Source organism: Macaca nemestrina, chromosome 1 (genome assembly GCF_043159975.1).
Source record: "Macaca nemestrina isolate mMacNem1 chromosome 1, mMacNem.hap1, whole genome shotgun sequence".
NCBI classification, from domain to species: Eukaryota; Metazoa; Chordata; class Mammalia; order Primates; family Cercopithecidae; genus Macaca; species Macaca nemestrina.
In genome coordinates, this window is record NC_092125.1 from 36,189,560 (window position 1) to 36,203,607 (window position 14,048).

General features: G+C 35.1%; 1 protein-coding gene across 9 annotated transcripts in view; it reads left to right on the plus strand.

The window, feature by feature from the left end:
- The window catches only part of LOC105484487 (RAS protein activator like 2), a 378,824-nt gene that overhangs the window by 315,007 nt on the left and 49,769 nt on the right, over positions 1-14,048 (plus strand). For all 9 annotated transcript variants that reach the window (XM_011746151.3, XM_011746150.3, XM_011746152.3 and 6 more), the window contains one exon: positions 238-347. In XM_011746151.3, coding sequence (XP_011744453.1) covers positions 238-347 — 110 coding nt within the window. The remainder of the gene's footprint in view (positions 1-237; positions 348-14,048) is intronic.

The following is a 14,048-nucleotide window of genomic DNA, read 5'->3' on the forward strand; positions in this document are numbered from 1 at the left end:
TAAGAAACTAGGTGCTATTGGAAAGTTTAATTATCCCAATTCTCACAGAAGAAAATTTTCTCATCACATTGCCAGGTGGTTTCAAGCAACTCTTATTTACAAAATTGAAGAGCTTAAAAGCTAAGTTCTATTTCTGGTCTTTATTGTACAAATCTAAATACCTGTTGCAGAGACAGTGTGGAAGAGTGACGTTCCCTTTTTGTTCTCTCTCCCATCACCTTCTGCCTTTCCTTCTAGGGATTCTTCAGCAAGCGCCTGAAAGGCTCCATCAAGAGGACCAAAAGTCAGTCAAAGCTTGACAGAAACACGAGCTTTCGGCTTCCATCCCTTCGCAGTACAGATGACAGGTAGGAAGTTAACTTTCTTAAAACAAAAAAAAGCAGTTTGAGAATGAATTTTGTTAAGGCATTTTGGTCTGTTCTGAATTTCAATCAATGACAAATAGAAAAATACAATAAAAAATTGACTTTTATGTCACGTTCATATTAAGGCAAGATGCAAAATATTGACTCAAATACCCAACCAGTTTAAGAATCTTATAATATTGGAGAGTTTGTGGATACATAAAAACTAATTTCAGGGTCAGTTAAGCTGTTTCTATAGAATCAAGTTATAGTGGTCGGAGGTGTATCTTTTGTTTTGTTTTTGGTAGAATGACTATAAAGAATGATGATGATGATAGCTAAACAGTTTTAGCACTGTCACAGAATGCTTCATACATGTTATCTTGTTTCATCTTTATAATAACTCTATATGATAAATACTATTATTATCACCATTTTATAGATGAAGAATCTGAAGTACAGAGAGGTTAAATAATCTTGCCCAGGGTCATACAGCTAGTAAATAGCAAAAATGGTATTTGAACTTGGGCAGTTTGGCTCCATAGTCTATGCTTTTTACTGCTATGTTCTGTATGTAAAGCATATGAAATTGGCCTTGTTGGTTTGCAATTACATCTAGAAGACGTGTGCTGAAAAGGAAGCCTGGATGGATTTCAATAATTAAGACGATTAGCTTGAGTAAACCTCAAATATATAGCTCCCTAAGGATAATATCCTTCAAAAATCATTGAATGTGTGCTGACACATTTTTGACACGTCATGTCTCGATAATGTTCAGAATTTTGGAAGTAGTGCTTGTGGTATCAGCATCAGCACATCGTCGCTACCACCAATATTTATTAAGTACCTATTCTGTGCCACACATGTTAAATGTAGTCTCATGTAATACAACAACCCTAGATACTATTATTATCCTCATTTTGTAGATGAGAAACTGAGGCATAAAACGTTTGAGAAACTTGCCCAGGGTCACACAGCTAGTAAGTAGTAGAGCTGGGATTTGAACTCAGGTCTGCCTCTCATATTTGATACTCTTATTTATGTTTTACTTTTTTTTTTTTTTTCTGGTAAGTGACTGTTTTTCACTTATCTACCTAGAAAACAGAAATAAAATTATAGATTTGCCGAGCAGATGATTACTGTCTTTATTTTGTAAATGAAGGAACTTGATGGGGGACTACTGCTTTATTAGCCCTTCTTGAACTACATTAAAGGTGCTCTGTGAAATTTGCAAGTCAGCCCAATTTGCAGTATATTTATTATCTCTTTTATACCTCTTTGTTTTAAGGTAATCATAAAAAATATTTTTGAAATATTTTTCTTAGTTTCCTATTATTCTATAATTTTCATCATTCCAGGAATTCAAAGCATTTTATTAATGTCTCAAAAAATAGAATAACAATTTTTTTCAGATTATTGATTCTTAAAAACAAAGATGTTGCGCAGCAAATAAAACAGTCCCAATTCAATAGCCATTTTCTTAAATCCTGCAGCATCATGTAGAAACTTGGGAGACAAGTTTTTTTTATAAGTTTACCTTATTTTTTAACCTTGCACTAAATATTAACTTCTTTATTTCAAACAAAGGGCTCTCTCCTATTTCATTTTGTTTTAGGTTGCCCATGGGAATTGTTTGACTGAATTACCAAGAGATCATTTTCTCCCAGAGTCTCTTGTATTTCTATTATATGGTTACTGTATTTTTAGCCTTTCCAGTGATCGAAATGTATTATTTGTGACTTTTATGCTGTTATGCTTTAATCAATAGCAAAGTCTTTCTTTCTTAAGTACAGCACAATAAAAAAGTGGTAGTAAATCTCAAATATTAAGTAACCCTTTTAATTTATCAACTCCATTTGAATTGCAGAGATTTCGTATACAGAAATTTTTCAAAAAACTTTTTCTTGTATAGGGATGTACTCAATGTAATTTGAATGTGTTCCAGTTTTAAAAAAGGCTCTCTTGCCTTCAGATCGTTTGAACAGTCAGATAAATAGAGCTAAGGTACAAGATACTCATCAGCTGAGTTCTTTGAATTAGTGCCCTTATAGGTGTGACCAAGTATTTTCTGAAGACCTCTGATTTTCCTGGGTCAGATGCATCAATTGCTGAAGTCAGCCACTTCTTTCAAAATGTTATACAGTGTCTAAATCTAAGTAGCAAAACATTTCTATTCTTTTATCCAATCTGTGGAACCTCCAGTTAGAGGTAGTAAGCAGCTCTTTTTTTTTCTGTTTTTAAATTATAAATTAAAATACTCACTTGTCTTTGTTGTTTTGGAGGGGAAAAAGTTTCAGTATGTAAATAAAAAGAACTAAAGACCCTCTTTATCTTTCCTATCTCCCCACATAAATAACCTTATTAACAATTTTTATATTTTCAAACCTCTTTAAAACTCCATACATAAAGGGAACCCAAGTATATGTTTCCATATTTTAATATAAATGGGATCATATTATGCATATTACTTTGTGACTTCCTTTTTAGTATAAATATTTTGTACTCTCCATATGTCAGTAAATGTCAGTCCACATCATTCTTTTTAACAACTGAATATTTGTATGCTACAGTGTTTTTATAATAATGTATGTCACTTCTCTATTGATGGATATTTACATTGTTTCCCTTTTTTGATACAAAATAGAGATGTCATGAACATTTTTGAACATGTGCGTTTTTGTACTAGTGGCTGGGTTGGATTTCAGAAGTAGCACTGCTTGGTATAGAGTATGTACGTTATCAAATTTTCCTTCAAAAAAGGACCTTTCCCACCAACAAATTAAGGTTACTTTTATCCTTCAGACAACCTTTTCCATTTTGTCAATATATTGAAAGAATAGAAATAATAAACACTTATGTAGTATTTATTATGTGACAGATATATTCTAAGTACTTTATATAAGCTAACTCATTTAATCATCACAACCACCCTATGAGATAGTCACTGTCATTACTCCTATTTTGAAAATGAGAAAACTGAGACACAGAGAAATTCATAAGTTGCCTGAGGTTATAGAGCTTGGATAATGAGAGAACTGAGGTTCAAACCCAGGAAGATTGGCTTTAGAGTCTGTATATGTAACCTTTACTGTATATTACCTCTCTAAAACATGGGACGGGGGGGTAATTTCTTTGTTTTAATTTGTATTTTGATAATACTTAGTATACTGAATATCCTGTTATATGTTTTCTTCTTCTGTGACTTACCTGTTTCCTTTGCCCATTTTTCTGTTGAGTTGTTTATCCTATTTCTTATGATTTGGAATAGACTTTTTATTACTACAGATAGTAAGCCACTACTATGCATGTTGCTAAAAATTTTCTCCCCATCTGTTTCTTGTGTTTTAAAATCATGTCTTCAAGTTACATGGAAGTTTTCAATTTTCCTTTCTCTGATATGTCAGTCTTTTTGGGTGGGAAGCGGGGCTTATCTGATCAAATTTGATCAGAACACTGAACTCAAGAGGTGAGGGACCTGTTTCTTATTACATTCTTCTTTATGATGATGTGCAAATCACTTTATTTTTCCCTTCTTCAAGAGGGAGAAATATTCTATCTGGAGCAATCCAGAGGATAATGAAATAGTGGACATGATATTTTGAAATTTTCAAAGTGTTGTGTGTGTGGTTTTGTTTGTTTTTGGTTTTTTTTGTTTGTTTGTTTTTTGGTTTTTTTTGATACAGAGTCTCACTCTGTTGCCCAGGCTGGAGTGCAGTGGTGCAATCTCAGCTTATTGCAACCTCCACCTCCTGGGTTCAAGCAATTCTCCTGCCCTAGCCTCCTGAGTAGCTGGGATTATAGGCATAAGCCACTGCCTCCAGCCAGAAATCTTCAAGGTTTTTGAGATAAACCACAAAGCTTATCTTCACTCATAACATTTTTATTTTTATTTTTCGAGACAGTGTATTTTTCTGTCACCCAGGCTGGAGTGCAGTGGCACAATCACGGCTCACTGCAGCTTGGACTTCTCAAGCTTACTTAATCCTCCTGCCTCAGGCTCCTGAGTAGCTGGGACTACAGCCACACACTACCATCCCTGGCTTATTTTTATGCTTTTTGTAGAGATGGGATTTTGTCATGTTCCCTAGGCTGGTCTCAAACTCCTGGGCTCAAGCGATTTGCCCGCCTTGGTCTCCCAGAGTCTGGGATTATAAGTATGAGCCACCATGCACAGCCCTCATATTTTTAAAAGATAAAATTATTCTTAGGAGGTCTGAGTTACCACTTTAAGATAGCAGAAAAACATTTTTAAATCAGTTAATTTTATCTAAAAAAAGCAAGCTGTGGAAAATACCATAGTTTTACCAAATAATGTTTCTAAAATCCAAATGTGTTGATATACAGTAACACATTCAGTATGTGACAGTTATGTACAAGCTACTATGCCGTATGCTACAGAGAATATAGCATAGAGAACCAAAGATACAGGCCTCAACCTCGAGGAGTCCAGTAAAACAGGTAAGTGTCAAGGAAGAAATGGTATTGGTGAAGATAAAATTACTTCTTGTTGAGTGGATCAGGAGAGACCTTAGAGGGCAGTGGCCTGTTAGTTGGATCTTACAGGTCTATGTACTTTCAACATAGAAATAGACACACACAGAACTTTCCTTGGAATGGAAATAATGAGCAAAAGTAGAAAGTAGGAAATTATGGAGCTTGAAGAGAATTACTGAATAGTTCAAGGTATTAACATGTAAAGGGGCAAGGTAGGAAATAAGTTTGGAAAGGTAAAATTCCAGTTTTTAACTTAATAGGTGAAAACAGTTCTGCTTTTTTGTCTTAAAAATTACTTAATATGAGAAATAAATATGAACTCCATCTTTAATGAAACTAGGAAAAATATGAGGGATAGATTATTTAATCTATAATTCTCACTTAGAGGACAAACAGATTAGTTACCTACAAAAGGAAATTCTAAAAAGAAGTCTATACTTAGGATTCAGTTTAGTTGCCAATTAACAGATACCCAAAATAGAAATGACTGAAACAAGGTAAAAAAATTTTTATTTCACTTCTGTCTGAAAGTGGACAGTCCTGTTCAAGTCTGCCATCTTTAGGATATTCAAGAATCTCCTTATAGACATAAGATAGTTACTAGAGCTCCAACCATAACATATTTGTTTTAGATACCGGAAAAGATGGGCCCATAAAAAGACACATGCCTTCCAGCTGAGTTATCTCCCTTTAAAGCAATCTCTCTGAAACCATACCTAGTTGACTTTGACTTCTTGTCTCATTGCCACCTTTTTCTAAGGGAGCCTGGGAAACTTTATACCTGGATATATTGGTGGGCCCAATAATATAGGAATCTGTTCTTAAGGAAAGAGAGAGGGATGGACATTGGTAAGACAGCTATCAGTCTCTGCATAGGAAGTTGATTTACCCACCTACTCTGGAAAGGTTCAGCTTCCACCCAACTCTAGAAAGTCAGCAGCCAGACTTACCCCTGTCACATAGCAGTTTGGAGAAATTGAACCACCCTGGAGAAACGGACCTACAGATAGCTACATTTGTATCTGTAGGTCCTTTTTGCCTATTAAAATCCCAGCTGATAAATTCATTCCTACATAGATCCAAGAGAAATAAAAATATATATTCATATAAAAACTTGTGTGTGAATGTTCATAACAACATTATTCATAATAGGCAAAAAGTGATAACAACCCAAATGTCCATCAACTGATCAATAGATATACAAAAACATGATATACCCATACAATAGAATATTCATCAGCAATAAAAAGAGTACTGGTACATGTTGCAATGTGTATACATGTTTTCAACCTTGAAAACACTGAAGTAGGAGGATTGCTTGAGCCCAGGAGGTCAAGGCTGCAGTCAGCCGTGATCGTGCCACTGCGCTCCAGCCTGGGAGACATTATTATGTCTCAATAATAATAATAATAATAATAATAATAAGCCAGTCAGTCACAGAGTACTACATATTGTATGATTCCATGTATAAGAAATGGAAATGCCAAGAATAGGCAAATAAATATGTATCACCTTGAAATATCTGAATGCTAAGGTTTAAAAAAATATATATTAAAATCTTCTAGAAAGAAAAAATAGGTTACATACAAAGGAATGTTGGGGATCAGGGGATGATGTTGGAATTCATAGTAGAAATAATGAAAACCAGACGTTAGTGGAGCAATGTCTTGAAAATTCTGAGTGGAAATTATTTTCAATCCAGTATTCCACACCCAGAGCAGATCTTGAATGTCAAACTGAGGAGTTTGGATTTTAGCATATAAGCAACAAAGAGCCTTTTAAACATTTTTGATCAAGGAAATGGCCTAATCAGAGTTTTGCTATGGATGGATTAATCCAGCAGTGGAATTTCAGGTAACTTAGTTTGCAGATACTAAGTTTGAGAGACCAGTTAACAAAAAGCTATAAGAAGATATATTGAAGGCTCCTAGGCGAATAGTAGCGGTGGAAATGGAGAGGCAGAGACAAGATAAGAGGAACGTTTTAAAGGCAAAATCAATAGGATGTCACAAAGTCATCATTGTTCCAAAGCCATCTAATCAGATAAAAGCCAGTAAAGTGATTTCCTAGAATCAATATTGGCAGCATTTCCACATTAAAGCCATGTCATGTAGGAGGGTGTTGGGACACAAAAAGACTCTATGATGTTTCTGCCTTTCATTCAAATGCACTTAAAACTAGGAAATGACTGAAAACAGTGGTACTATATTGTCAGGCATTCCAAGATTCCAAATGCCTCTTGCCAGCCTTGCTTTGGAAGTGCTACTTAAATTTACCAAAGACTAAAGGTAAAGATGAGCATATGGAATAGAATATTCTCACCCACTCCAAACTTCCCTCAAATAAAAACCTTCACAGTAATGTTCTCAATTCTAAGGCCTGCTAACAAAGTATGGTTTTAACTAGTCTACTTTTTCTATTGTCAAAAGATACCTGAAAGTAAGTATGGTGTTCATTGGTAGGTGGAATTATGGAACGATATTCTTTGCTTCTTGAGTTTCTCCTTATTAATTAGAATTGTTTAACTTTTTATTTTGAAATTATATGAAGAAAGTTGCAAAAATAGTACATAGAGTTCTGCAGACCCTTCCCCCCAGCTTTCCCCAATAGTGAGGTCTTATAACTGTAGTATAATATCAAAACCAGGTAATGGACATTGGTATGGTAATATTAAATAAACTGCAGACTTTATTCAGTTTTCATCAATTTTACATGCATTCATTTGTGTGTGTGTGTGTGTGTGTGTGTAGTTCTGTCCAATTTAATCATATGTATAGATTTGTGTAACTACTACCGTGATCAAGATAAAGAACTCTTTCATTACCAAGAAAGAACTCCCTCTGCTACCCCTTTATAATCATATCCACCTCCCCACACCTATCACATCTCTTAAAAAACTACTAATTTGTTTCTCATCTCTATCGTTCTATCATTTTAAGAATAGTTTTTAATAGAATCATATAGTATATAATTGGTTGAGATTGCCTTTTTTTTGCTAAACATATACCCTTGAGGTCCATCCAAATTGTTACATGTATCAGTAGTTTGTTTCTTCTGTTGCTGAGTAGTATTTCATTGTATGGATGTACTACGGTTTGTTTAACCATTCACCCATTGAAAGACTCGGGTTGTTTCCAGTTTTTGCTATTATTCATATGAATAAAGCTGCTGTGAACAGTTAGATACAGGTTTTTGTGAACATGTTTTCCCTTCTGTGGGGTAAATGCCCAAGAGTATAATTGCTGGGTTCTATGGTATGTACATGTTTAGGTTTATAAGAAACTACCAAACTATTTTCCAGAGAGGCTGTGCCATTTTACATCCTGATAAGCCATGTTTGCAGGGGAATTTTTTGTGTCCCAAGAGATTTTCACTTACGTTTTCTTTTAGAAGTTTTATGATTTTAATTTTTATATATAAGTCTATGATCCATTTAGAGTTCATCTGTGATTGCTTTAAATAAAAGATCTTAATTCAGAACTTATTGGTGTTCTCTCTATATATATATATTCTACATATATATTAAATATATATATATTTTTTTTTAAGAGACAAGGTCTTGCTCTGTTGCTCAGGCTAGCGTGCAGTGGTGCCATCATAGCTCACTGTAACCTTGAACTCCTGGGCTCAAGTAGGCCTCCTGCCTTAGCCTCCTAAAGTGCTGGGATTATGGGCATGAGCCATGGCACCCTGCCCAGTTTAAGATATTACAAGATTCCAATCAAAACTACAAACTTGCCCCAGCCAAACCACTTACAGGCAGTCTGCCTGCCTTTGGAGAAGGAAGTATGGTAGACTACTTTCTTCTCTCATCTGCTTTTCCCCTCTAGCCTACTAACCATGTTTTTAGGTACCCTCCAGGTTTTGGGGAAGGAGAAGCAAAAAAAAAAAAAAAAAAGATGAGAAAGAGGAGAAGAAAATCCTACTACTACTATCTTAGCCTTCCATAATGCTCTGAGCCTAACAGAAATTTAAAGCTGACTTTTCTCTCATGGGGCGATTTGGGGACTTTTTCAGAGATTTATCCCTGAGGAGCTCTCACCTGTGGTTTTATTGACTTTGACAAATACATTTCTCTTCAAAGTGCTCACTTGCGAATCCTTTCTAGCAAGGAGTTCTTGATGCTTTAGTTTCTTCATCGCACAGTCTTACGGTCCACAGGAAACCTCCACAAATCTTCTTCCTTGTAGGTAGCAGGAGGATGCGCCTCACAACTTCTTTCAAAAATTGTTTCTCACAAAATCTTTCCCATTCTCCATTCTCTGACCACTTTTTATAGTCTTGACATAACTGAGAGGATCAAGGTAGTGGAACTGGTTCTAAAACATTTCCTTTGTAAATGCTGCAGTTTGTCTGATACTTGACGTTGGTATACAGAATCTGTTTTATCTAGGTGTCTCAATTGAAACTTCAATTTTCATATCTCATTGCCTATGTATGTAATACTTCTATAAATCTGTAATCTTTAGCTACCTTTCAAAATGCAGCATGGCTCAGTCTTTCCCTCTCAATATTGTGTCCTGTCACTCCTGCCAAAAGTCTTCTTTATAATATTATACTTGCCATACTGCTTCTTATTTCTCTGCTTTTGATCTTACTGTCTCCTCTAACCCAAATGCCATTTCCTATTCCTGTACCCTGTCCTTTGTCAAGCTTACTTCTAGTTTATCCTCATGCAACAGTACCCAAGTCAGGAGTTACATGCTCCCTCCCTTCTTTTTGGTATTCTTCCCACATATCATCCTAGACTAAGTGCCTACGCCACCCCCCCAACTACCTGTGGCCAACTCTGCATCCTTTATTCTAGGACTAACTGCTTCCTATTGAATTTATCTTTTCATATGTCTGCTTACTGCAGCAGATTGAAAGATCCTCCAGGATACAATCTTTGTATCCTCATCCCCTAGCACAATGGCTGTCCTATTGAGGAACTCAGTACACATTTGTTGGCCTGAAACAGAAGAGGAGAGTCAAAACTGACTTCCAGATAATAAAGAATTACAATCTTTTAAAATATGGTCTATGTGGATATGACAGCTTCTCAGAAATTACTGGACTCCAGGCCATTAATTAATCAATACAGGCTAGCTATCGATTATAGAGTTTCCTATTCCAGATTTACAGCCTTGGGCCAATTAAGGATCCCTTACTTTTATGAACTAAAACCCAATTGAAGTTTCTAATTGCATCATGATAGCATTTTAAATTCATTAGAATGCTTTATCTTAATAGAAAAAAATATTTCTATACATTTACTCCATCTTTGTATTCTTCCAGTGAAGAGTGTATTCAAGAATAGCTTTCCTGATCTCAACCAGATGAATAATTTACATAAAATGAACTAATGCATATCATATCACTGCAAGAAAAGTCTATGTCTATAATCATACTTCTTCACATTTGTATTGTACTGCAGTTTATGAAATAGATGTGAAATTATAGATTACTGCATTTGATTCTCACAACTGTGTGAGATATAAGAAGAAAAATCATTATCCACATTATCTACACATATCTTAAATGAGGTAACTAAGGTTCAGAAAGAATAAATTATTTACTGTATGTCACATAGCTAATAAGTGGTTCGAGCTGATGTGAATATGTAGGGCTTTTGGCTTCAGTTTGAGTGTTTTTTTCTATTATACTCTTTGTTGTGTGTGTTGATAGGAATCCTAACTTGCTGACAAAATAAGAAAGAAGGGAAAAACAAAGGCAAAAAATTACACACACATACACGCGCGCAAACACACACACACCCCTCTTATACCAGCAGAATACTGTACAGTAATAATTGAGCCAATTTATGATCATATTTTTGCAATTTGGAAAAATATAAAGCTGACTCCTTACTGTACTCTTTTTATCTCTCCTCCTCTGCCAAAAAATCCAAATGGATTGAATGAAAACTTTGAAACTCTAAAAGAAAATATAGCTTATTTCTTATGACCTTGGAATTTAAAAACTCTTTGTCAACATAAACTGGGGGGAAATAATTATAAATATGACAGAAAAAGAACTAATTTACTTAATATACAGAGTGTTTACATATCAGTTAATTTTAACAATTAGGAAAATGGTTTAAGAACATGGAATAGCAGTTTATAATTCACAGAAAAGGGAACTGAGATTGCCAATAAACATGTACAAATGTCCTCAATCTCATAATTAAAGAAATGCACACTAAACCCATAATCAAATACCATTTTTTACTAATTATACAGGCAAGAGATTTTGAAGTTCAGCCACATCTCATGTTGAAGATAGCATGTAGAAACATGCACTGCTGATAGACACTTAAATTGGTGTTGTGTTTATGGAGGGTAATTGAGCTGTATCAGAAATTTAAATGCATATGCCCTTGGATCTAGCAATTTCACATCTGAGAATTCAAAGTATGAATATATGCACATGTGCATGAAGATAATATGTACTAAGATATTCTGAATTTTGTTGCTAATCACAAAAAAAGGAAACTTAGATGGTCGTCAAGGACTGTAAATTATTACAAGTTCATGTAAAGGAATACTATGTGGTCATTACAAAGAGACAAAGTATATCTGTATGTTCCAATATGGATAGAAGTCCAGAATATTCTCTTAAAAACAGTATTGTACCATCCCATTTATGTAAATGAATATGTATATATAGATATATGTTTATATTTAAATATATATTTTTAAATACATACAAATATATTGTTATATAAATATATGTAATATGTATTACATATATTTATATAATTATAAATACATACAAATATATTGTTATATAAATATATGTAATATGTATTACATATATTTATATAATTATATACATATATGGGTACCTTTGTATAAAATATTTCTGGGTTCACAAAAACTGTTAATGGCCTCCTTTCTATAGGAGGTTGTGGGAGGTACCCTTTTTTTATTATTTACCTTCTATCCTTCTGAACTCCTGGAATTTTTTGCCAAGAGTATTTATCACTTATTGTTTAAGGAGAAAAATTAAAAGATGATTAATTTTTTTAAAAAACTGTTTCAAACCCATGTCTCCCTCTACTTATTTTACTGTTGTCACCCCTTTACAATCAGACTTGTGGAGTTAATCTTCACTTCCTCATATTTCATTCATTTTCTCAACCCACTGAAATCTCATTTTTGTCCTCTTTTCTGAAACTGCTCTTGCCAGCATCTCCAATTACCTCTAAATTCAATTCTCAAATTCAGTGGCCACCTTTCTTGAGACCCCTCTTTCCGGGCCTTCTGTCATGTGGTTTTTCTTCTCTCTCAAATTCTTCAGTGTCTTTTGTCAGTTTTGTAGCTTTAAATGTTAACATGCCTCAGGTTATGTTTTTAGGTTGTCTTCTCAATATGTGTGTTCTGTTTCACGTTCACATCTACCCCCACAGGAACCTCATACTCAACTTGTATAAAACTTGATTTTATTTGTACTGTCATCTCAACCAGCATTGCCTCCTCTTTCCTATCCCTGTGAAGGACATCGTCTTTCACCCAGTATTTCAAGCTGGAAATGAGCAGTTGTCCTGGACTCTACCCTCTCCCCAGTTCCTCTAGCATTCCAGTCATCAAAGCCTATTTACCTCTTAAATCTCTCTCTGTGCCATCTACTTCGTCCCCATATCTGTTAGTCTAATTCATTATCTTTACTCAGATTACTACCATAATCAATGAACTGGTTTCCAGGTCTTTCATTTCTTTTCTCTCCACTCTCTGTGTACTCCTTTCTTTCTCCACTCCTTAGCCAAGGTAGTTTTACTGAGACACACATCTTACCATGTAATTCCCCCTCTACCACCTAAAGCCTTCCGATGTACATCTACTGGTATTGTGATCAAATTTAAATACCCACACATGACTACAAGTCTGTGATCTCTCTCAAACCTCATTATTCACCAGGCCTCACCCACTGCAACACCCCAGCCTCCTCCTTCTAACATCCATACTATAGTAGAACCACGCTGCTGAATTTCTTTCACTGTCTGAACACCACAGCCTTGCATACTCTCATACAGGCCTTTTCACATGCTATGCGTTGTCTCTAGATCTCCACACCTGCATATAATGAAATTCATCCCCTCCCCATGAAGATGGTTACAACTTTATGTTACTGTTTTCTCCAAGAAGTCTTCTCTGAACCACCCCCACCTTAAAATCCTCTACTTAGTGCTCATAGAGCCTTTTTTGGCATCCTTTTTCATAAGTCTTGTCACATTGTATTATAATGGATTGTTAACTCACTAGATTATAAATTGTGTGTGAGTACACAGACCATGCTTTAAGTCTTCACCTTTGTATTCCTTGCATCTACCTCTAGTATAGTGCCTGACCCATAATGCACACCACTTAATTATTGGTTAGATTGATGGATTCTTACATATATTCATGTATACAACCAAATGAGAAACTAATGGGAAAGCAAGTCATTTACAAGTTTAGGAATTATTAAAAAGTCAATGTTGCCAAGCATGTTGGCTCACACCTGTAATCCCAGCACTTTGGAAGGCTGAGGCAGGAGGATCACCTGAGGTCAGGAGTTCGAGACCAGCCTGGCCAACATGGTAAAACCCCGTCTCTACTAAAAATACAAAAGTTAGCTGGGAGAGGTGGTGCACGTCTGTAATCCCAACTACTTGGGAAGTTGAGGCACGAAGATCACTTGAACCCAGGAGGCGGAAGTTGCAGTGAGCTGAGATTGCACCACTGTACTCTAGCCTGGACGACAAGAGTGAGACTATGTCTCAAAAAAAAAAAAAGTCAATGTTATTGAACTTCACCAGTTTTTTTCCTCTCTTATCCTTCTTTTACCCATTACTTTTATGGCAATTATGAGACTAAAAGTCTGGCAACTGAAATCAGAAATAAGGAAATAAAAGCTATAGTCTGTCCACTGTTACTGGTATGTTACTTGAGTTGGATTACAAGTTTGGTTTGGTTTGGTTTAGTTTCTGTTTTTTAAAATTCAATATAGTTGTGTTTATATTGAATTTGTTTAATAGGTACTAGTAGATTATATTACATTTGCAATTTAAGGACAAAAAGATGTGTTATAACATGGTATAGTTTCTGTAAAGGAATTATTCCCTAGTGTCTATCATCTTGGAGGCAAGTTGGATTTTCTACTCCCTAGAACATGTCTTAATGTTTATAATCTAGTCTTCCTTCTGTATCCACCTTCACTGTATATCTACATGTATATGTAACAAGTACA